Source organism: Megalobrama amblycephala, linkage group LG17, assembly GCF_018812025.1.
Source record: "Megalobrama amblycephala isolate DHTTF-2021 linkage group LG17, ASM1881202v1, whole genome shotgun sequence".
Lineage (NCBI taxonomy): Eukaryota > Metazoa > Chordata > Actinopteri > Cypriniformes > Xenocyprididae > Megalobrama > Megalobrama amblycephala.
The window spans coordinates 39714172-39739351 of NC_063060.1; the positions used below are offsets into that span (position 1 = coordinate 39714172).

General features: G+C 35.7%; 2 protein-coding genes and 6 gene segments (V, D, J or C); all 8 read left to right on the forward strand.

The window, feature by feature from the left end:
- Positions 1-410: 410 nt before the first annotated feature.
- On the forward strand, positions 411-2081 carry LOC125251933. The gene is made up of 4 exons (XM_048165002.1): positions 411-420; positions 600-859; positions 1560-1587; positions 1678-2081. The coding sequence occupies exons 1-4, from the start codon at positions 411-413 to the stop codon at positions 2079-2081; spliced, it is 702 nt and encodes a 233-aa protein (XP_048020959.1).
- Positions 2082-2156: 75 nt separating this feature from the next.
- On the forward strand, positions 2157-3100 carry LOC125251934. Its single transcript, XM_048165003.1, has 2 exons — positions 2157-2415; positions 2622-3100. The coding sequence occupies exons 1-2, from the start codon at positions 2244-2246 to the stop codon at positions 3098-3100; spliced, it is 651 nt and encodes a 216-aa protein (XP_048020960.1). The 5' UTR covers positions 2157-2243.
- Positions 3101-4788: 1688 nt separating this feature from the next.
- Positions 4789-5574, forward strand: LOC125250976. The segment is given in 2 exon segments: positions 4789-5103; positions 5203-5574. Coding segments are annotated over 2 exon segments (399 nt in total).
- Positions 5575-5734: 160 nt separating this feature from the next.
- LOC125250974 lies at positions 5735-6813 on the forward strand. The segment is given in 2 exon segments: positions 5735-5975; positions 6068-6813. Coding segments are annotated over 2 exon segments (402 nt in total).
- A 1863-nt stretch (positions 6814-8676) lies between these two features.
- Positions 8677-9502, forward strand: LOC125250973. The segment is given in 2 exon segments: positions 8677-8900; positions 9033-9502. Coding segments are annotated over 2 exon segments (444 nt in total).
- Positions 9503-12565: 3063 nt separating this feature from the next.
- Positions 12566-13140, forward strand: LOC125250743. The segment is given in 2 exon segments: positions 12566-12692; positions 12774-13140. Coding segments are annotated over 2 exon segments (417 nt in total).
- A 6844-nt stretch (positions 13141-19984) lies between these two features.
- Positions 19985-20723, forward strand: LOC125250746. The segment is given in 2 exon segments: positions 19985-20234; positions 20333-20723. Coding segments are annotated over 2 exon segments (399 nt in total).
- Positions 20724-23374: 2651 nt separating this feature from the next.
- LOC125250742 lies at positions 23375-25180 on the forward strand. The segment is given in 2 exon segments: positions 23375-24231; positions 24493-25180. Coding segments are annotated over 2 exon segments (420 nt in total).

Here is a 25180-nt window from a genome sequence, read left to right on the forward strand (position 1 = left end):
AATAATGTCATATTATCCAAAATTTGGACAAAAAAGGACATAGCACTCTTTGGTTTATATAAAGAGTTTTTTTTATTATTATTATTCACTTTGGTACTATTTTCACAAGTAAGGTGTACATTTTCAAAACTCTTAGTACAAAAATCCAAACTGATCACACTTGTAACAGCTAGTCATTTTTTTCCAAATCTTGATTTCATGCTTTCAAGATGGTAGCATTTACTTATTATTTTGACAAAGAAAAATTTATACTAAAATTGTTGTAAAAGGCCTAGACAGAGACACAGACATCATGTGACTGAGCAGGAAGTTCATGTGTGTCTTTACGTCCTTCAGTGTCTCACACACAGTGCAGCAAAGAACTGCTGATCTGATTCAACATGGACAGATGCTTTCTGCTCATTGTAATTATGGGAACAGGTACAGTAATTGTTCAGTAAATGATGAAACAATGGAGATTGGAAAACCTAAAAAAAAAAAAATGATTTAACAATCTTATTTTACTCATTTTTATTGTTTGCATTGTGTCGTGTTTGAAATGTTTTTGGTCACTCTTGCTATGACAAATAATTTTTTATTATTCTGATTATTGTTCACAGGTTTGGTGTCTGGAGACAATATTCAGCCAGATAAAGAGAAAAATGTTACCACTAAAGAAACAGAAACTGTCAAGCTGAGCTGCTCATATAGTACAAATAGTGAATATGTTTATCTTTACTGGTACAGACAATATCCAAACAAAGAACCTCAGTATTTATTACTCAAAGGAGCTCGATCATATAGTTCTGATGCACAGACCTCTGATGATCGGTTTCAGTCGACTACATCACGAACATCCACTGAACTCACTATTACTGATGTACGTCTGTCAGATTCAGCTCTCTATTATTGTGCTCTAAGAGTTGAAGCCCAGTGATACAAAACATGAAACACGTCGTACAAAAACCTGAAGCTCTTTTCACTTTGAACCGATCTAGTGAAAACCACAATCAAAACCACAATCTATCCAGCCCCAAATGTAATAAAATATGTGCTAACACCTGTGTGAAGAGATTATAAGGCATAAAAGACAAACAGAAACATTAAAAGATTAAAGGCATAAAAACATTAAAAGCATAAAAAAATATTGTTTCATTAATTTCTGTGAATGCAGCATCAAATTAATTTATGTTTAGTCAGCAAATTCCTCTACTTTAACTTTTTGGCCTGATCCTTTTAACCTTCAGAATTAAACTTTTGAGAGTGTACAGTAAATGTTGAAAATTGTGTGTGTTACAAAAAAAGATTAAAATCCAAAAGCGAAAACTGCATCCAGTTCTGCTTCAAGGGTTTTCTGTTTTTATTTTAATGTAATTGCAGAAACTGGCCACACTGTGGCAGAATTGTAGCCTATTATTCTATCAAGCTCCTCCTACATGTGTTTAACCTGTGCAAACATATAGTCACATACAGTGAAATCTAAACTCAGGCTGGCTCATGTTCATCATCATCATAACTCACTAATATCACGTTTGCAGTTTTATATGCTTGTATGTAAACTATGTTAATCTGGCTTGAAGAGTTTACTTCTATTGGCTGCAGTTCTAGGTAAAGTAACTTTGCTTTTAAATTGTATTATTCCTTTATTATCTTTACATGAAAACTGATTTGTTTCTTTCCTTTTATATTTCCTGACAGAGTGCAGCACACAAGATTCTGTTAATCAGCCAACAAGAGTTCAAACAGCGTCTGAACATGACGTGGTCACACTTCACTGCACTTACAGCACCAGTGACCAATACCCTTATCTTTACTGGTACCAGCAGAAAACCAATGGATTCCCAGTTTACATGCTCCATAAACTCTCAACTGGATCAAGCAGCAGTGAAAAAGAATTTGAGGAAAGATTTCATGCAGATCTCAACAAATCCTCAAGCTCAGTTCCTCTGATGATCCAGGATGTGTGTGTGTCTGACTCTGCTGTTTACTACTGTGCTCTGAGGCCCACAGTCACAGGAAACACAAGAACACTGTACAAAAACCTGATACACAATATTGCATCTTTACAGTACATTAAACACATTCGGCTCCCCTGTCTGTAAGTCACATTCACTCTAAAAATTAATTTCACTATATGAAATTAAATGCAAATCTTTGTGTTTAAGTCTGGACCTTTACTGATATTAGTGATGACATTAAAGACGGTACTCTGTCTTTCTAACATTTTATGAGGAAAACGTGTTCAAAAAGATGACAGTGATGAAATGATTTTTAGATGCACTCTCTTTTCCCAGATGGTGAGGAAGGAGGAGCTTAATGTATATCTGATGTATTTTGCTGAACCTGACAGAGACTTTCATCAGATCATTCAAGCTGAGACTGTAAGCACACATACAATGATCCTCCGTTCAGTTATTCTGTTCTCTGCTTTAGCATGTAAGTACCATCAAATCAGTGCTGTCCTTTATAATTACAATAAAGTATGTCATGCAATTTTTCCTATTTATGGGCTTATTTGTGGGCTTAATATATTAAAGTGCACTTTAAGTGACTGAAAAACTGAAATGGTCACATTTTATCAGCATAATCATAATATTTGCGGCTTTTGAGACTAAAAACTAACATTTCACTTTTCATTGCAGGTGCCAGTAATGGAGACACGATTACACCAGACAAAACAAAAGAGTTTGCTGCTGAGGGTTCAAATGTTATATTATCCTGCAGTTATTCTTCTGCATGGTCTTTACTTTGGTACCGTCAGTATCCCGGATCAGCTCCTGAATTCCTTGTGCTCATCTCAGACAGTAAAAAAGGAGTTCAGCCATCTGATGTAGATCAAAGATTCACTAGTAAGATCAGAAAAGAAAATCAAAACCATGTGGATCTGGAGATCTCCTCTGCTGCAGTATCAGACTCTGCTCTGTTATACTGTGCTCTGTATTACAGTCACAGGAAACACAAGAACACTGTACAAAAACCTGCTTCTGCTCAGAGTGAGGAATCAATGGTCTTCTACAGTTCAGGAGAAATGGGACCCTTAAATCTTGAATTATACACAGACCTCTCTATCTACAGTAGAAGCTTCTTGGAGCTACATGAAATACAAATGCATGATTATTGAAGGTAGAAAAGTGTTAGTTTTTAGGCACACCTTCATATAACTTTTACCTTAACACTGCAAAAAAACAAACAAACAACAACAAAACATGTATGGGTATAAGCAGTGAGTAAATGGCTTTACGATATACACACAGAATACACAGAGTAGAGGGAAATAAAGCATGTGTTCAAAAATATTTTAGTCTAATTCTAATTTTACATGGTTTCCAAAATAACACATTTTAAGTCATTTCAAAATTGTCCACAAGGGGTCAGCATGTGACATGATACTGTATGACAGAGTGAGAAAGAGAGACAGTTTTTGAGAGCACCACTGAGTGAATTTCAGATCTTTTCCCTCAGAGATCAACTATGTTTAGCTGGACTTTGATTTCTCTGTGTCTCACAGCAGCTCATTATGATGGTAAGCACATTTTGTTTCTGTACACTCGCAGAAAAGAGTTTACTTTCTTTTAGGTTATTAAATGTTTAAGTTTACTTTGCAAATCATTCATATTAATGACTTACTTATCTATTTTTCCAGTGTCTTTGGGACAGGACAGAGTTGAACAGTCTTCAAGAGAAATGACTGCAAGTGAAGGAGATCAAGTTATTTTAAGGTGTAATTATACTACAACTAATACAAATCTGTATCTCTTCTGGTACAAACAGCTACCAAACAAATCACCAACATTCATTTTAAATAGATATACATTTGGTGAATTAACTACTGAGTCTGATCGTAAGTTTAGATTTTCTGCAACATTGAACTCCACATCAAGATCAGTTCCTCTGATGATCCAGGATCTGCGTGTGTCTGACTCTGCTGTGTATTACTGTGCTCTGAGGACCACTGAGACAAAACTGAAGTCAAAACACATACAAAAACACACTGACATAATGTGACTGTGATGAAAGCATTTTCGACATTTAAAAACTGTAATAAAATCATCATGAACTACATTATGATCATGCAGTCACTATTACATTGATTACATGATTTATTTTAATTGAATAATTTCAATATTTTAATCATCCAATACTGTTTAAGTGTAAAAGGCTGTGCACAGTAAAACTGATCTTGAACATGAACAATTGTACAGCATATTATTTTTTATTCCTAACACTGATGGACAGATAAATAGTTTCAAATGATGGTACGCTGTTGTGAGCCGAGTCCAAAATAACGATCAAAATGTGACTGTAATGGAAGAAAATCAATCACTAAATACTCAAAATATTTTAAAGGATTAGTTCACTTAAAATGAAAACTACCCCAAGCTTTACTCACCCTCAAGCCATCCTAGGTGTAACTTTCTGATGAACACAATCGGAGAAATATCAATAAATATCCTGTTGTGTCAATTACACTTTTAGATATTTTACTTTATAACTTGTTAAATATGGATATTTTTCTTACACAAACACATTGCTTTGCTTCAGAAGGCATTTATTAAAACCCAAGAGCCATATGAAGTACACGTTTATGATGGATGGAAGCACTTTCTTGAGCGTCACACTCATTGATCCTGTTCACTGCCATTATAAAGCTTGGATGCGTCAGGATATTTATTAATATATATCTCATATTATATTCATCAGAAAGAAGAAAGTCATATTCACATAGAATGGCTTGAGGGTGAGTAAAGCTTGGGCTAATTTTCATCTTAAAGTGAACTAATCCTTTAAATGAAAGCTGTCACACCCCCTCAAATGTAATAAATCATTAAAATAGCTTTGTAACCGTTCATATACTCAAATAAGGATCACAGATCAATTCAGCCTTACTTGTTTTTGGCACAGTCATATAGTCATAATAGCAGTTCATGTGATTGGATCTTTCTTGTCTTCTTGAAATTCATTGTCAGATGTTCTCAGAGAGGAGGGACTCAGAGTTCACAGATCTGACATGATCTAATCGTGTCTGAAAGAGACTGTGGATGAAACCATTCAGTCTGACTCTTCTCAGAGTGAACACTTGAACAATGAATCTTCATTCAGTTATTCTGCTCTGTGTCTCAGCAGGTATGTTATTTGGATAATTATTATAATTTTTCGGTTAGAATTTCCTTTTTATTAAAAACATCTCACTAAAAACATACAAATGTATCTTTTCTATTTCAGCTGCTGTATTTGGAAATACCATCAAACCAGACACAACAGATGTTGGTGCTGATGAGGGTTCAAGTGTTACAATATCCTGTAGTTTTTCTGCCTCTGGAACAACAGATGATCTCTTCTGGTACCGTCAAAATGGAAGATCAAAACCTGAATTTCTTGTACTCACCTACAGTAGTGAAAAAGCAGCTCAGGTATCTAAAGTAGATCCAAGATTCTCTGCTGAAGTTGAAAAAAAGGAACAAAATCACGTGTATCTGATCATCTCCTCTGCTGCAGTATCAGACTCTGCTCTGTATTTCTGTGCTCTGAGGCCCACAGTCACAGGAAACACAAGAACACTGTACAAAAACCTGTTACAATGAGAGAAACACAGAGACAGAGATGAAAAGGAAGCTAAAATATGTAATGAATTTAATGCATAAACACAAAGAATTTGTGTGGCAGTATGAATGATCCTTTAGTTCACCAGTCCCTTTAAAACATCCCATAATTCAGAAAACAAATATCTTTATTAATTTACATTGAACTCTATGAGATGGCACTGTTTCAGTTATGCAATACTTGCAGTTAACCATAAGAGGGCAGTAGTTACTCAATATTTCCTTTGACAATACTGAAGCTTTATTGGGTATCCACAAGCTCCTCCTTGGATCATCATTATTATAATACTAAAAGTAAATTTCTCCCACTGCTGATTTATCTGAACTTCAAGGTTTATTCAGCAGTCATGTCACACAAGTTGAGGAATATATTTCTCTTCACACTCTTCATTCTTGGTATGAATTTTCATTTAATACAGCTTCATATTCATGCAAGTTGGTCATATTTTGTATCGTACTGTACATGAAATATTCTTAAACCTTCACAGAGTGCAGATCAGAGGACACAGTTGATCAGCCAGACAAACATGTGACTGAAGCTGAAGGAAGATCAGTGACATTACAGTGTAAATATAAAACAGATTCAACAGGAGAATATTTATTCTGGTACATCCAGAGAGCAAATGACTTTCCTAAATACATCCTGAGGAGAAGCAAATATGGAGGAGAAAATGGCACTGAGTTCCAGGAGAGATTTCACTCTGAACTTTCATCAAATTCAGTTCCTCTGAAGATCAAGGATCTGCGTGTGTCTGACTCTGCTGTGTATTACTGTGCTCTGAGGCACATCTTTGGCAATATAAAGATGAATCACATTAAAACCAATATTGTCTTACTGTAGTTGACAAATCGATTTGATAAATAAAAAGAAACTGGCAAATGTAACAAAAGTTAAAATATCTCAAATGATTCTCATGTATTATAAAGCACACACATTCAAACTGAGCTGTTGCTTGTTCTAAATTATGGTTATACAAGTTAGCTAAATATATATAACTATAAAGTAAATATTCTTCATATTTCCATCAGTTAATATTTTCATGAGAAATGAGAGGAAATTACTCTGAAAAATGCAAAGACATCTAGTATTTAAGCCACACCTTTATAAAGCAGGAAGTTCCTGTGTGTGTTTGTGACTGATCTGCAGTGACTTACAGCTCAAGCACTGAGAGCCTCAACAGAGAACTGATCTGATCTGATTCAACATGGACACATGCTTCATACTGATTCTCATTGTGGGAGCAGGTGCGTTATTAACTGAGTAATTAATGAAATTATGAACATAAATATTTACTTTGTTTTCAAACCTCAAAGGCTAAATTTATATTAATTTAGTAATTGTTATTTTTGTAAAACATTTTATGAAATGTGTTTGCAGTATTATTTTGTCAACCTTTCACGAATCAATCACTTTTTTATTGTTCACAGGTTTGGTGACTGGAGACAACATTGAGCCAGATAAAGAGAGAGAAAAAAACACTAAAGAAACAGAAACTGTCAAGATGAGCTGCTCATATAGTACAAATAGTGATAATGTTTATCTTTACTGGTACAGACAATATCCAAACAAAGAACCTCAATATTTATTATACAGAGGAGCTCGATCACGGAGTGATGATCACACCTCTGATGATCGGTTTCAGTCGACTACATCACGAACATCCACTGAACTCACTATTACTGATGTTCGTCTGTCAGATTCAGCTCTCTATTATTGTGCTCTAAGAGTTGGAGCCCAGTGATACAAAATATGAAACACGTCGTACAAAAACCTGAAGCTCTTTTCACTTTGAACCGATCTAGTGAAAACCACAATCAAAACCACAATCTATCCAGCCCCAAATATAATAAAATATGTGGTAACACCTGTGTGAGGCTGAATTAGGCCTGTTAAAAAAACGTAAGAAACATTAATATTCTCACGTTCCCTGTCATTCCCGAACTACATTTCCAACAATCCTCCCCAGCAATCACCTGAGCTCACTTCACCAATCAGTAATCACCACACCCAGCTGCAGCACATTATCTGGACTATTTAAGCCACTCACTTCCTGTCATACTTTGCGAGGTCTTGTTAACTCTTACATTTCTGAGCGTTCATCATTCTTGTTTGTCTGCCTGTTTCTGATCCTGTCTGTTCCCTGTGTATTATTCTCTGCTGCCTGCCCTTTGGACCTTTTGCTTTGTTTTGGATTTACGATTGTTATCTGCCAGCCCTGACCCATTGCCTGTTCCTCGACTACGATTCTGCCTGCTCTCTGCCATACCTGTTTGCCACTGTTTGACCATTGCCTGTTTTACTACAAACATTGTTTAATAAAAGCTTACAGATGGATCTTACCTCGAGTCCCGCCTCGTTACAAATATATTCAGAAGTCACGTTCCATGTGGCATCTTAATTTCTGCTTCTTTAATTACTTCATTTAAATCATTATCATTACGACAAATGTGTTAGTTTATATTTAGTTTACATAATCAATACTTATATTCTTGGTTATTAATTGACCATTAAACATCTCACACTAACAAACTAACAAGATTGTCTTGCTTGAATATAATAGAAACTTCTTAGCAAATGCAAAACCAAATGTGTTTGCAACACGGACCGTTTGCTACATTCATACATGGCCATATTTTAAAAAAATAATAATAATTATAATATTTACATATCTTTAATGCAGTTAAAAAAAAACTTAAAAGTCAAACAGGAGCTACTGTAACTTTAGCTTTGAACACCTTTTTTATTCTGACAAAATGTAATTTCAGAAGTTGGCCACAGTGTGGCATAATCTGTGATTTTGGTGGGAAATGTTAATTTAAGATCCCATTGTATGTTAAATGTATTATTCTTATTTGTCCCTTGTAACATCTGCAAACATTTGTGCACTGAAATACTTATTAGACTCTTATAATCTGTTAATCTGTCTGAGGAATTTACTTTTAACTGTTGCAGTTCAAGTAATTTACCTGTTAAATGTACTGTGATGTACTTAAAAAAAAAAAAAAAAAAAAAAAAAAAAAATCATTGAATCATACTCTGTAATATGTGAGACATGAAAGTAGATCTGGTTTCATTTACTCAGATAAGCAAAATGAAGTGATACAGCACTATATATTATAAACTACAGTCTTCATTGGCACTTACTGTAGCACAGGCTCCTCCCAGCAGTCAGACCAAATGACTTGAATTTACTGCTGCTTTAACAGATACAGAAAGAGGAAGAAGATCACAACATCTCTGCATATATCCTTGGGGATTTCAATTGTGTATAATGGCACTCTGGAAAAGTGTCATTGTGATCATATTTTTATATATCTGGGGTGAGTAGCACTATCAAATAATGATTCTTTTTAAATAGCCTATTTAAAATGAATTTTCCTTATTGTCTATGTGCATATTCCTTGTGGCCAATGGGTGAAATGTTTATTGATATTGTTTCAATTCTATTTCAGGATGTAAATCTCAAGACAAAGTTGATCAGCACACAAAGATTCAGTCTGCTTTTGAAGGTTATGATGTAACAATCAACTGTACATATCAGACGTCTTACCCAACCCCGACTCTCTTCTGGTACCAGCAGAAAGTTAATGGGATCCCCAAGTACATGTTGAACAGATACTCTAACACTGGACAAAATGAGGATGAATTCGAGGAGAGATTTCAAGCAAATCTCAGCAAAACTTCAGTTCCTCTGACAATCAAGAACCTGTGTGTGTCTGACTCTGCTGTGTATTACTGTGCTCTGAAGCCCACTGTGACTCAAACACACTCAACACTCACACAAAAACTCTCACAGTGCAACAGCATCAGTTACATAATTATGCTGTTTCAATTTGTGTTAGAATAAATCACTTTATCTATGATTTAATTTTTAAAAAGCTTTTTATCTATATATATATTCATATATACACGTCTTCACAAAATCGAGATTTGAAATAACCAGATTTATGATGATTTATATTGTTGTAACAGTATGAGCAATATGAAATCAATTGAAACCAACTTTAAGGGAAAACTGAGACAAATGTAAATATAACTGATGCAAATTAGATCATGTAAACTGAGTGTAAACTTTTAAATGAATGTGTGTACAAGTATGTGCAGAAAGTCATGAAAGACCAGAAGAGGGCGACATACACTCAACATTGACATTTCATGATGTTCTTCTTCAAGCAGTAAAATTATTATGAGTTTGATTAAAGTTTTAATTATTTCATCAAATTAAACTAAATTGCAGCTGTAATGAATGAGGACTCTAATGTACTGTACAGGTGAAACCCAATCACAGGGCTTTATTACAATAACCAGCAGGAAGCCAAAAACATCCACCATAATGAAGAAAATAATCTTAATGATCAGATGAGCTCTGACAGTCTTACAGCACAGCATTATAGTATGGTTATGGTATATTATGGTTTCATATGTTTTCAGTGTTCATGAACTGATGTAATTTTAATGCTGTTCTCATCCTCTGACACTGACAGATAGGAGGAGCCTGTGGAGATCTGATATAGAGCAAACTAAACTCTTTTTCTTCCTACAGTGCAAACATGACGATCCTTTGTGTTCTTCTTCTGCTATTGTTGATGAAAAGTAAAAGAAATTTCCTGATTCTAGACCTTTAATCACATGCTTTCTTGTTTTGTACAATGTTTGGAGTTTCATCTCTTTTTTTATATTGCTTGAAACTGATTTAACTGACTAATGCATCAGCACGATTCTTTCTTTGGGTAAGTTTGATCAAAAGTTTAATGGTTGTCTTGCAGGGGAGACATTTGCACAGTCAATAACACCGCTGGAAAACAAGGTGCTTAAATCTGCAGGAGATGAAGTCACTCTGTCCTGTAAATATGATGGATCAGTTAATAACCTGCACTGGTATCGTCAGTATCCGGGATCCAAACCAGAGTTCCTCGCATACATTCTACGATCCTCTAAAGTTGATCCACATCCATGAACATGATTTCTTAACCTAAACCATCCATTTAAGTGGAGACCACATGTCCCAAGATTCCGCTCTCAAACTTGGTGTCATCAAGCTACGCCTTTGTTTTGAATAGGCCTCTAGCGACCTCTAGTGGCCAAAATTATTACATACTGCTCCTTTAAATGATAATCACATTTCTGCCACAGGGCTGCAGTGTTGTCAAATGTTCTTTAGAAACTGCAGCTGTTAATGTAATATAAATAAAAATATGACATAATAGAATATAAAACATTGACAACGTTTCATGCAATACACATATTTCATGTCATCTATATCTCAGAAGGACAGAAAATAATTTTGAAAAGAAAATTTTATACTAAAATTGTTGTAAAAGACAGACAGACTGACATATAGATAGATAGATAGATAGATAGATAGGTGGGCAGACAGACATCATGTGACAGTGAGCAGGAAGTTCATGTGTGTCTTTACGTCCTTCAGTGTCTCACACACAGTGCGGCAAAGAACTGCTGATCTGATTCAACATGGACAGATGCTTTCTGCTCATTGTGATTATGGTAATAGGTAAATAAATATTTTTTTCAATCTTATTTTTCTAATTTTTTATTGTTTGCATTGTGTCGTGTTTGAAATGTTTTTGGTCATTCTTGCTATGACAAATAATTTTTTGTTATTCTGATTATTGTTCACAGGTTTGGTTTCTGGAGACGATATTGAGCCAGATAAAGAGAAAAATGTTACCACTAAAGAAGCAGAAACTGTCAAGCTGAGCTGCTCATATAGTACAACCAGCAATAATGTTTATCTTTACTGGTACAGACAATATCCAAACAAAGAACCTCAGTATTTATTACTCAAAGGAGCACGATCAAATAGTTATCAACACACCTCTGATGATCGGTTTCAGTCGACTACATCAGATTCATCCACTGAACTCACTATTACTGATGTACGTCTGTCAGATTCAGCTCTCTATTATTGTGCTCTAAGAGTTGGAGCCCAGTGATACAAAACATGAGACACGTCGTACAAAAACCTGAAGCTCTTTTCACTTTGAACCGATCTAGTGAAAACCACAATCAAAACCACAATCTATCCAGCCCCAAATGTAATAAAATATGTGTTAACACCTGTGTGAAGAGATTATAAGCCATAAAAGAAAACGAGAAACATTAAAAGATTAAAGGCATAAAAACGTTAAAAGCATAAAAAAATATTGTTTCATTAGTTTCCATTAATGCAGTATCAAATTAGTTCACGTTTAGTCAGCAAATTCCTCTACTTTAAATTAAAGTTAGGCCTGATCCTTTTAACCTTTAGAATTAAAGAGTGTACAGTAAATGTTGAAAATTGTGTTACAAAAAAAAACATTAAACTGTAAACAGTAAAAACAGTATATTCCGCTTCAAGGGTTTTCTGTTTTTATTTTAATGTAATTGCAGAAACTATAGAATATTAATAAATATCCTGACGCATCCTAGCTTTATAATGGCATTATGCATTACCAAACGAGTCTGAGCTGAAGAAAGTGTCTCCATCCACATCCATGCATCATAAACATATTCCACACGGCTCCGGAGGGTTAATAAAGGCCTTCTGAAGTGAAGAGATGTGTTTGTGTAAAAAAAAAATAATAATTAAAAAAAATCCATATTTAACAAGTTATGAAGACAGGACTTGAACTCAGACTGCCCAAAGCTTTTATAAAGCCATTTTTCACATGGCTTTACAATTTCTAAGACAATGTAGATACAATATTCTATACTAAAATAAAGGGTGAAAATATTCCTGTCACTTTGTACATAATGAAAATATGTTAAATACAATCATACATGTTTAAGTGTCTGAATTATCAATAACTTCAAATATTGACACTACAGTGTTCTGTCATGTGCTGCATGAATAATGAATGAAAACTTGACTTTTAAATTGAATTGTAAAATCTATTTCCAATAATATCCTGAAGAGGGCAGTGTAGACGCTTAAAATCTGTTATTTTCTTATTTTAAATCTGTTTAACCTCCCCTCTCTGTTATACACCATCCTCATTCCTACTGACACAACCGACTGAATTACTCATCTTTTACTCCTGTTTCAGTCACCACATAAAATATGATAATTCTTAGATTGTTGAACTTGTTCATTTTTGCATCAGTTTATCATGGTAAGTGTCGACATTTCCCAATTCAAACAGTTTTAAACCTTATTTTTTACAGTTTATTATTAAATTTTATTGTGTTTACAGAGTGTCGTGGAGAAGAGAGTGTTGATCAGCCAGATAAACACATCGCCCAATTTGAAGGAAGATCAGTAACAATACAATGCAAATTTAAAACGGCTTCATCCCAACCAGACCTTTTCTGGTACATCCAGAGAGCAAATGACTTTCCTAAATATATCCTGAGGAGAAACAAATATGGAGCAGAAGATAATGATCTTCAGTTTCAGGAGAGATTTCACTCTAAAGTGTCGTCAGAATCAGTTCCACTAACAATCAAGGACCTGTGTGTGTCTGACTCTGCTGTGTATTACTGTGCTCTGAGGCCCACAGTCACAGGAAACACAAGAACACTGTACAAAAACCTGACAGAGCTGAAGGTGTACAAATAATTTCCTTCCATAAATCCATCTGAATTAAAGGTAGATTATGACTTATGATTTCACACTATATTACTACTCTGACAGCAACATAATGTCAGCCCAGATCCAGACTACATCTGGTCCGTGTGTTATCCACATGTTTCAGATGTGGGCCGGATCTGGGCCACATGATGTTGCTGTCTGGGTATATGAGGGTGAAAACTATCAGCAGTGGCATGATAGACTATGATTTGTTTAAATGAGCTTAATTAACACAATAAATACACAGTGTACTCTTATAATGTTCTGCAAACCACTGACTAATTGTTGTTTTAATTTGCTGTTTGTGTCTAAGCTACGGTGACTGTACAAGACCGTAAAATGAATACCTAGTACCATAAACTGTATCTCTATTCATGCTTTATTCACATCTAAACAAAGCCTCTCTGCCGATAATTACAGGTTTATGAGATCTACAGTACTGTAACAACCAAAGTTTGAGGAATTAATCCAGATCACATTCTGTTTGTGTTCTGAACATTTTTCTTGTACAAGTTAGTAAGTAACCACAAGAGGGTGCTATGAGCTACAGCATATGAATAGTGATGACACTGTGGACTATGAAACAGATCTGATCTGCTCTTTCATTTAGATCTCTGAGAGGGAGGGTTTAAAGCTTGACATTGATGTGATCTTGATAGTGTCTGTAGAGAAGTCTGTTCACAGAACATAGGACAAACACAATGATGCTCCATTCTTTTATTCTGCTTTCTGCACTTACATGTAAGTATTAAAATATTTTGAGTATTGCTTGTATGTATTCTGAGCAGCCAGAACTGCTAATTTCTGCTCAAAATGAAGTATTGTACATTGTACACTATACTGTATTTTGTGTTTGTACATCTAAAAAGACTGATTTAATTTAAACATCAGTTCAGTAAAGATTTGATCTACTTTTGCAGATGCAACATATGGAAATGAAATTAAACCAACCAAAACAGAGGAGTTCAGTGTCGAGGGTTCAGTGTTACATTATCCTGCAGTTATTCATCTGCATTTACTCTTTACTGGTACCGTCAGTATCCCAGATCAGCTCCTCAATTCCTTGTGCTCATCTCAGACCGTGCAAAAGATGGTCGGAAGTCACCAAACAAAACAGATGTTTTTGCTGAGGAGGGTTCAAGTGTTACATTATCCTGTAGTTTTTCTGCCTCTGGAGCTCAAGATTATCTCTTCTGGTACCGTCAGTATGGAAGATCAAAACCTGAATTTCTTGTACTCATCCTTGGAAGTGCAAAAAAAGCTCCGTCTGATGTAGATCCAAGATTCACTGCTGAAGTTGAAAAAAAGGAACAAAATCACGTGTATCTGATCATCTCCTCTGCTGCAGTATCAGACTCTGCTCTGTATTACTGTGCTCTGAGGCCCCAGTCACAGGAAACACAAGAACACTGTACAAAAACCTGTTACAATGAGAGATGAGAGAGAAAAAATTGTGAGAAAGAACCTAGTATACAAATAATTACATAATCTAATACAAAAATGATAAAAACAACATTCTAAAAGTGAGTCATATTATTTTTTACATTTGTTACACAATGAGATGGCGCTGTTTAAGTTGTGCAATACTTGCAGTTAACCATAAGAGGGCAGTAGTTACTCAATAATACAGCAGCTGTTCATATCAATTGTTTACATTTTATATCAGATTTTACATTAAATATTCTTAAACCTTCACAGAGTGCAGATCAGAGGACACAGTTGATCAGACAAACATGTGACTGAAGGAAGATCAGTAACATATAAAACAGATTCAGCACTATAAGTTTAGTATTTTTGAAGAATTATTATAAAATGGTGGGGAAAAGATTTATCAAAAACAATTAAATGATGTACAATATACAGGTGCTGGTCATATAATTAGAATATCGTGAAAAAGTTAATTTTTTTATTGTAAATTATTTTTAAAAATGAAACTTTCATATATTCTAGATTCCCTACATGTAAAGTAAAACATTTCAAAAGTTGGTTTTTTTTTTTAATTTTGATGATTAGAGCGTACAGCTCATGAAAGTCCAAAATCCAGTATCTCAAAATATTAGAATATTTCCTAAGATCAATCAAAAAATGGATTTTCAAAACAGAAAAGTTCAAGTTCTTTAAAGGTCCCGTTTTTCGTGTTTTTTTTAAGCTTTGATTGTGTTTATAGTGTGCAATATAACGTGTTCATGTTTTGCGTGTAAAAAAACACAGTATTTTTCACATAATTTACTTATCTGTATATCGCTGTTTCCACTGTCATAAAAACGGGCTGATGACTTCCTTGTTCTATGAAGTCCCTCCTTCAGAAATACGTAACGAGTTCTGATTGTGCCAGCGGTTCCTGTGTTGTGATTCGACAGCAGTTTAGCGCATCTTGCCTGGAAAGGTCACGCCTCTTACCATAACGTGGAGATGCACGCGCTCAGTGTTATTGTAAACATGTCTTTAATTTTACCCTATCAATTTGAGCCGTAATCAGACCCGGTGATTGGACTGCGGGATGAAAATAACAGCGTTTCGACGACATGGCAACAAACACACTCTACAAACGCAACTCTTGTGTATTCCTGTGGGCGGAGGTTAGTCAAAAAACTGTTTTAGTGACGTCATTAAAGAAGGAAGTAGAGGGATGTAGTCCAAACTGGCCGTTCGATGTAGGCGACTTCTGTTAAATAAAATATCTCGCTTGCCATTGAACTTTGAGCTTTAAAATTTTACAGATTTTATTTATACTCTAACAACAACATTACACACTAACTAAAGTTTGAAACATGGGATCACGAAGAATGGGACCTTTAAAGTATGTTCATTTGTACACTCAATACTTGGTCGGCAGCACATATTACAGCAAATGACTTGCTCCTAGCACAAATTACAGCATCAGTGAAGTGTGGCATGGGAGTGATCAGCCTGAGGCACTGCTGAGGCACTATTGAGCCTTCAGATCATCTGTATATTGTTGGATCGACTGTTTCTCATCTTTCTCTTGAAAATATCCCATAGATTCAGGGGTCAGGCATGTTGGCTGGCCAATAAAACACAGTAATATCATGGTCAGCAAACCACTTGGAAGTGGTTTTTGCACTGTGGGCAGGTGCTAAAGTCCTGCTCAGGCCCGTCACGACAAGGCAAGCAAACCAAGCAATTGCTTGGGGCCCCGAGCTGGCCTGGGGCCCCAAGACAACGACTGGTTAAGAATAAAATGCAACGACACTGTGTGAGCGCCCCTTTGATCGTCAATGCAGTAAATGACACTGCAATGACACTGTTATCGGGATCCCCCTCAAGGGGGCCCCTCTCAGTAGTCGCTGACAGCAGCCAGCCAACCACGTGATCTCTGCTGCCGGCAAAATACAAAACCTCCTCGGCAGTCATGAAGCGGAATTATGCTTCAGGAAGCCAGAAGAGAAAGAAGAGATGGGAGGAGGAGGATAGCCTCGTTTACTCTGCATGCGCCTCGCCTATTTTTGACGGACGCCCAAGACGCACAGCTCAAATACAAAATAATCACCCTGAGTAAACTCCCACTCATATTTCACATCATTAGGAGACCAGAAACTGAAGACAAGAGATTCAAAGTTGAAAAACTTGAAATTTCTTTGTTTTTGTTGTCCATAACTGGAATTTTAAGTGTATTAACTTCATCTGTATGGCTACAACAAAATAAAATATGGCATAGCAATAAACACAATTAAACCGGGCAAAATATAACCATTTAGCCATTAAAAACATGAAAAAAAATCAACGAAAACAACGTTGGACAGGCAAATCTCAGGCAAAAATAAACCTTTTTTATTTATGCACAGTATATGCAACAGCAGTATTTGCACTGTAAACCTTTTTTATTTATATAAAGTGTGGGTGAACTTAAACTGTATGGCTATGCTGTGGTTCCTGTAGGCTTTGCTTGTGTGCGGGGGTCGGGGGTCCTCCATGTCCATTTTGCTTGGGGCCCCCAAATTCCTTCAGACGGCCCTGGTCCTGCTGGAAAAGGAAATCAGCATCTCCATAAAGCTTGTCAGCAGATGGAAGCATAAAGTGCTCCAAAATCTCCTGGAAGATGGCTGCATTGACTTTGCACTTGATAAAACACAAATCATTACTAACTTCAGAAACTTCCCACTAGACTTCAAGCAGCTTGGATTCTGTGCCTCTCCAGTCTTCCTTCAGACTCTGAGACCATGATTTCAACATGAAATGCAAAATTTACTTTTATCTGAAAAGAGGACTTTCGACCACTGTTCACTGTCCAGTTCTTTTTCTCCTTAGCCCAGGTAAGAAGCTTCTGATGTTGTTTCAGAAGTGGCTTGGTAGTCCTTTTTCTGAAGATGCCTGAGTGTGGTGACTCTTGATGCGCTGACTCCGGCTTCATTTGACTCATTGTGAAGCTCTCCCAAGTGTCTGAATCGGCTTTACTTGACAGTATTCTCAAGCTTGTGGTCATCCCTGTTGCTTGTACACCTTTGCCTACCCAATTTCTTCCTTCTAGTCAACTTTGCATTTAATATGCTTTGATACATCACTCTGTAAACAGCCACCACATTCAGTAATGACCTTCTGTGACTTACTCTCTTTGTGGAGGGTGTCAATGATTGTCTCCTGAACCATTGCCAAGTCAGCAGTCTTCCCCTTTAGTGTGGTTTCAAAGAACAAGAGATACCCGGAATTGTAGGGATGGTCATTTAATGAAACTCAAATGTAAATATTCTAATATTTTGAGATACTGGATTTTGGACTTTCATTAGCTGTACGCTCTAATCAACAAATTTAAAAAAAAAAAAAAAAAAAACTTTTGAAATGTTTTACTTTACATGTAGGGAATCTAGTATAAATGAAAGTTTCATTTTTTAAAATAATTTACAATAAAAGAAGGAACTTATTCTTATTCTCACGATATTCTAATTATATGACCAGCACCTGTACAATACAGCATATGGATGAAAGTGAACAGCAGCAGGAAGTTGAGCGAGGAGGAAGTTCCTGTGTGTGTTTGTGACTGATCTGCAGTGACTTACAGCTCAAGCACTGAGAGCCTCAACAGAGAACTGATCTGATCTGATTCAACATGGACACATGCTTCATACTGATTCTCATTGTGGGAACAGGTGCGTTATTTAGTAATTAATGAAATTATGAACAAAAATATTTACTTTGTTTTCAAATCTCAAACCTCAAAGGCTAAATTTATATTATAGGTAAATTTGATTTTTGCAAAAGACCTCTGAAGAACAGGCGAATCTCAACATAACACCGACTGTGACGCAACAGTCGGGATCATTAACATGTTAGCTTTAGCCCCATTAGCCACAGCCTAGGCTACTAACAAACTCATTCAGAATCAAATGTAAACATCCAAATAAATACCATACTCACATGATCTGATGCACGCATGACGAACACTTTGTAAAGATCCATTTTGAGGGTTACATTGGCTGTGTGAACTTTGCTTATGCAATGTATTATAGAGCTGCGAGCATTTAAAGGGGACACGCACAGAATCTGCGTATTTTTAATTAGGGATGTCCAGATCCGATCACGTGATCGGAAATCGGGCCCGATCATGTGGTTTCAGACTCGATCGGAATCGGACGTTACCGCCCGATCAGGACTCGGATATATATGTATATATATTCTCATTATTTTTAACACATCTATAGTAATGCGATGGCACAGAGTTAGGCCTGTGTCACACTGCAAGCGTAAGCGGCGCGTGAGTAGCGCATATTTTTTCAGCGTGCATGTCAACCAACGGATGCATTCACACAGGCAGCAGGAGCAGCTCGTAAAGCGTCAGGCAGGAGCGTCGCGTAAGCAGCAGTGCCGCGATCGTCTCGGCACCGAGTCTATCCCTGTGTCTCAATCAGCTCCCTAGCTCCCTAGGTCGTGAATCAGTATATAATGAAAGTGAATGTGGCTGATACCCTGATCAGTGCCCTGACTACTGAACTAGGGAGCTGATTGAGACACACGCTGCGCTGCTGACGCTTAATTAAAGGGAAAGCACACTTTTGATGGACAAAATAAATATAATTTCACACAAAAAGTGTTCAAAATGCACACAATACGCATGTCTAATGTGTTTTAACAAGAATTTGAGTATGACAGAAAAGAAAATTAAGAATCAAAAATAATAATAGAAGATTTACCCTTTTAAACTTGTTTTTTATTATTCAGTTTGGGTTAAAGTATGGTGTATTATAAAAAACTAAAGTAAACTAGCTAGAACATATGATATATATAAACATTATTTTAGTTATTACACAGACTGCAGCATACCCAAATCAAACCAAATATATTTGTTTTTATATTAGCCTTTTTTATATTTACTGTTGCACTAAAGTGAAGTGAAGTGAACAATTTAGCCTATGTTATTTATTACTTGATTGTTCAAGCTACCTCACAGAAGTGCTCTGTTTGTAATTAAATAAAAAATAAGGAACATTCTGGATCTGTTTTTTCGCTCTTCTTTATTCTTTTTTTTATGTATTATAGAAGAATCGGATTGGGACTCGGTATCGGCAGATACTCAAAATTAAATGACTCGGACTCGGACTCGAGGGCAAAAAAACCTGATCGGGACATCCTTATTTTTAATTATGCCCCAAAATAGGCAGTTAAAAAATTTAATAATAAAACATCTATGGGGTATTTTGAGCTGAAACTTCAAAGACACATTCAGGGGACACCTTAGACTTATACTATCTTGTGAAAAAGGGTTCTAGGGCACCTTTAAGATATGTCAGTACAAGTTGCTCTCAGTTAAAACAGCTCAAACATGCATTTTAGTCTAGGAGTAGCTTAGGCATTGTCTGTGAAACCAGGGGATTGTGTAGGTATATCATGCCACAAGATGGCAGCGTTCTCAGACATTCACTAGGAACTGCAGCAATGAACAACAGAATTGAACTTACAGAACATAATGTTATAATGTTCTCAGAGAGGAGGGACTCAGAGTTCACAGATCTGACATGATCTAATCGTGTCTGAAAGAGACTGTGGATGAAACGATTCAGTCTGACTCTTCTCAGAGTGAACACTTGAACAATGAATCTTCATTCACTTATTCTGCTCTGTCTCTCAGCAGGTGTGTTATTCGGTTAATTATTATAATATTTCTTTTAAAATTTTGTTTTTATTAAAAACATCTCACTAAAATGTACAAATGTATCTTTTCTATTTCAGCTGCTGTATTTGGAAATGTCATCAAACCAAACAAAACAGATGTTTTTGCTGAGGAGGGTTCAAGTGTTACATTATCCTGTAGTTTTTCTGCCTCTGGAGGTTCAGATGATCTCCTCTGGTACCGTCAGTATGGAAGATCAAAACCTGAATTTCTTGTACTCACCTACAGTAGTAAAAAAGAAGCTGCGACGTCTGATGTAGATCCAAGATTCACTGCTGAAGTTGAAAAAAAGGAACAAAATCACGTGTATCTGATCATCTCCTCTGCTGCAGTATCAGACTCTGCTCTGTATTACTGTGCTCTGAGGCCCACAGTCACAGGAAACACAAGAACACTGTACAAAAACCTGTTACAATGAGAGAAACAGAGGATAGTGAAAATGAAGCTAGTATAAAAATAAGTAATGAATCTAATGCTGTCATGTGTATTCTGTTCTGTGAAGTAGCTAACATAGCATAATCAGATACAGCTTTATTTTTAGTAACAGTAATACAGCATTTTCTCCATCATACAATACGTTTTAAAATGAATTGCATGACATTTATCAACACAAGCCATCTAGTATTTAATATGATATTCTAAAATCGATCTATCTTACTGCAGTGTGTAACAGTGTCTCACAGCAGCCGCCGAGCGAACGCACAGAGTAACGTTATAACATCATTTTCAACACACTCAAATGTATCTAATATGATAAACAGAGCTGCGTTACCTCATACTCATGACCGGAAAAGCGGAAGCGGCGCCAGCGACTGTGTCATAATAAAAGTCCCGCTGCTCGTGAGGCGTGTGTTGATCAATCGCTCCAGCTCCTCGTTCAGTTCCCACAACACTTGGTCCTGCTCTGCTTCATACTACAATAATGTTAATAATCACATCCATGATCATGATTTCTTCCAGAGTCATATCCCTATTCTTTTGCACCGTCCATTTAGGTGGAGACCACATGTCCCAAGATTCCACTCTCACCTTTAAATGATAATGACATTGTGGAGGCACATTTCTGCCACAGGGCTGCAGTGTTGTCAAATGTTCTTTAGAAACTGCAGCTGCACTGTTAATGTAATATAAATAAAAATATGACATTATAGAATATAAAACATTCACAACGTTTCAGGCAATACACATATTTCATGTCGTCTATATCTCAGAAGGACAGAAAATAATTTTGAAAAGAAAATTTTATACTAAAATTGTTGTAAAAGACAGACAGACGGACATATAGATAGATAGGTGGGCAGACAGACATCATGTGACAGTGAGCAGGAAGTTCATGTGTGTCTTTACGTCCTTCAGTGTCTCACACACAGTGCAGCAAAGAACTGCTGATCTGATTCAACATGGACAGATGCTTTCTGCTCATTGTAATTATGGGAACAGGTAAATAATTTTTTTTTTTTTTTTAAAACAATGATTTAACAATCTTATTTTTCTAATTTTGACTGTTTGCATTGTGTCATGTGTTTGAAATGTTTTTGGTCATTCTTGCTATGACAAATAATTTTTTGTTATTCTGATTATTGTTCACAGGTTTGGTATCTGGAGACAATATTGAGCCAGATAAAGAGAAAAATGTTATCACTAAAGAAACAGAAACTGTCAAACTGAGCTGCTCATATAGTACAAATAGTGAATATGTTTATCTTTACTGGTACAGACAATATCCAAACAAAGAACCTCAATATTTATTACGCAAAGGAGCACGAACAAATAGTAATAAACACACTTCTGATGATCGGTTTCAGTCGACTACATCACGAACATCCACTGAACTCACTATTACTGATGTTCGTCTGTCAGATTCAGCTCTCTATTATTGTGCTCTAAGAGTTGAAGCCCAGTGATACAAAACATGAAACACGTCGTACAAAAACCTGAAGCTCTTTTCACTTTGAACCGATCTAGTGAAAACCACAATCAAAACCACAATCTGTCCAGCCCCAAATGTAATAAAATATGTGCTAACACCTGTGTGAAGAGATTATAAGCCATAAAAGAAAACCAGAAACATTAAAACATTAAAGGCATAAAAACATAAAAAAGCATAAAAATATTGTTTCATTAGTTTCCATTAATCCAGTATCAAATTAGTTTATGTTTAGTCAGCAAATTCCTCTACTTTAAATTAAAGGTAGGCCTGATCCTTTAACCCTTTAGAATTAAACTTCTGAGAGTGTACAGTAAATCTTGAAAATTGTGTGTGTTACAAAAAAAACATTAAACTGTAAACAGTAAAAACAGTATATTCCGCTTCAAGGGTTTTCTGTTTTTATTTTAATGTAATTGCAGAAACTATAGAAATATTAATAAATATCCTGACGCATCCGAGCTTTATAATGGCATTATGCATTACCAAACGAGTCTGAGCTGAAGAAAGTGTCTCCATCCACATCCATGCATCATAAACATATTCCACACGGCTCCGGAGGGTTAATAAAGGCCTTCTGAAGTGAAGCGATGTGTTTGTGTAAAAAAAAAAAAAATCCATATTTAACAAGTTATGAAGACAGGACTTGAACTCAGACTGCCCAAAGCTTTTATAAAGCCATTTTTCACATGGCTTTACAATTTCAAAGACAATGTAGATACAATATTCTATTCCTTATATTTCCATTTACATCAAGGGTATATGTTACATTAATCAGGGTGTATGTTGTTAATCCTGATACATACTAAAATAAAGGGTGAAAATATTCCTGTCATTTTGTACAGAATGAAAATATTTTAAATACAGTCATACATGTTTAAGTGTCTGAATTATCAATAACTTCAAATATTGACACTACAGTGTTCTGTCATGTGCTGCATGAATAATGAATGAAAAATTGACTTTTGAATTGAATTGTAAAATCTATTTCTAATAATATCCTGAAGAGGGCAGTGTAGATGCTTAAAATCTGTTATTTTCTTATTTTAAATCTGTTTAACCTCCCCTCTCTGTTATACACCATCCTCATTCCTACTGACACAACCGACTGAATTACTCATCTTTTACTCCTGTTTCAGTCACCACATAAAATATGATAATTCTTAGGTTGTTGAACTTGTTCATTTTTGCATCAGTTTATCATGGTAAGTGTGGACATTTCCCAATTCAAACAGTTTTAAACCTTATTTTTTACAGTTTATTATTACATTATTGTGTTTACAGAGTGTCGTGGAGAGTGTCCAATTTGAAGGAAGATCAGTAACAATACAATGCAAATTTAAAACAGCTTCACCGCAGCCTGAACTTTTCTGGTACATCCAGAGAGCAAATGTCTTTCCTAAATATATCCTGAGGAGAAACAAATATGGAGCAGAAGATAATGATCTTCAGTTTCAGGAGAGATTTCGCTCTAAAGTGTCGTCAGATTCAGTTCCTCTGACAATCAAGAACCTGTGTGTGTCTGACTCTGCTGTGTATTACTGTGCTCTGAAGCCCACTGTGACTCAAACACACTCAACACTCACACAAAAACAGAGGAAGTGCTCAGTTATATGAAAAGATGTGAATCCACATGATATTGACTTCTGTCCCATGACAATAACATGCATACTGTATAATTTAACTGTGTAAAGTGCATATCATCCACTCATCACTATGTTTCAGTTTTACATATAGTCTATGTGCTAAAATTATCTTTAATCTGCATATTATTTTTTTTAACCTGAATGAGCAGATCTAACATTTATTATACTAAATATACTGTTTGGTTTTAAAATGTGTGTATATAATATGAGTGTTTTTTTTGTTTTTTTTTGGCATCAAACTTACAGAGGATGAAAGAGGAGGAGTTTAACATCTCAGATGATCTTGTTAGTTTTGCTAGACTGTCACAAAGCTCAGTCCTGCTGCAGTGAACACACACATGTACAATGATACTTCATTCAGTCATTCTGATCTCTGCCTTGGCATGTAAGTGCATTTGTGTATGTTTTGCATGCATTTGTAATTTCTAATTTGAGAATATATATTTTTTCAAATAATTTTCCCAACTTACATGCTAAATGAGCTTTTTTATTTAATTGAAAATGCAATGACAAAGTAACATTAATATATCATATCAATTAATATAATTGTTAACATAATTAAACTATTAATTGATTCAAATCACTTTAATCAATTTCAAAACTAAAACTATTTGAAAGTTAAAAGTTGTTATTTTGCTCTTTCTAGGTGTGAGTTTTGGAGATGAAATCACACCAGACAGCACTGAAGAGTCTGCTGCAGAGGGTTCAACTCTTACATTATCCTGCAGTTATTCATCTGCAGATTCACTTCTCTGGTACCGTCAGTATCCTGGATCAGCTCCTCAATATCTTGTGCTTAAAATAGAGAGTGTGAAAGAGTCTGCAACATCTGAGGTAGATTTCAGGATCTCTACTCAGACCAGAAAAGAAAAACAAGCCACAAAAGAGATCAAACATGTGGATCTGATCATCTCCTCTGCTGCAGTATCAGACTCTGCTCTGTATTACTGTGCTCTGACGCCCACAGTCACAGGAAACACAAGATCACTGTACAAAAACCTGACACAGCTGAAGGTGTACAAATAATTTCCTTCCATAAATCCATCTGAATTAAAGGTAGATTATGATTCATGATTTCACACTATATAACTACCCTGACAACAGCATAATGTCGGCCCAGATCCAGACTATCTGGTCCATGTGTAATCCACATGTTTCAGATGTGGGCCGGATCTGGGTATATGAGGGTGAAAGCTATCAGCAGTGGCATGATAGATTGATTTTTTTTTTTTTAAATGAACTTAATTGACACAATACGTACACGGTGTACTCTTATGTTCTGAAAAACACTGACTAAATGTTGTTTTAAATACAATTTAATTTGCTTTTTGTGT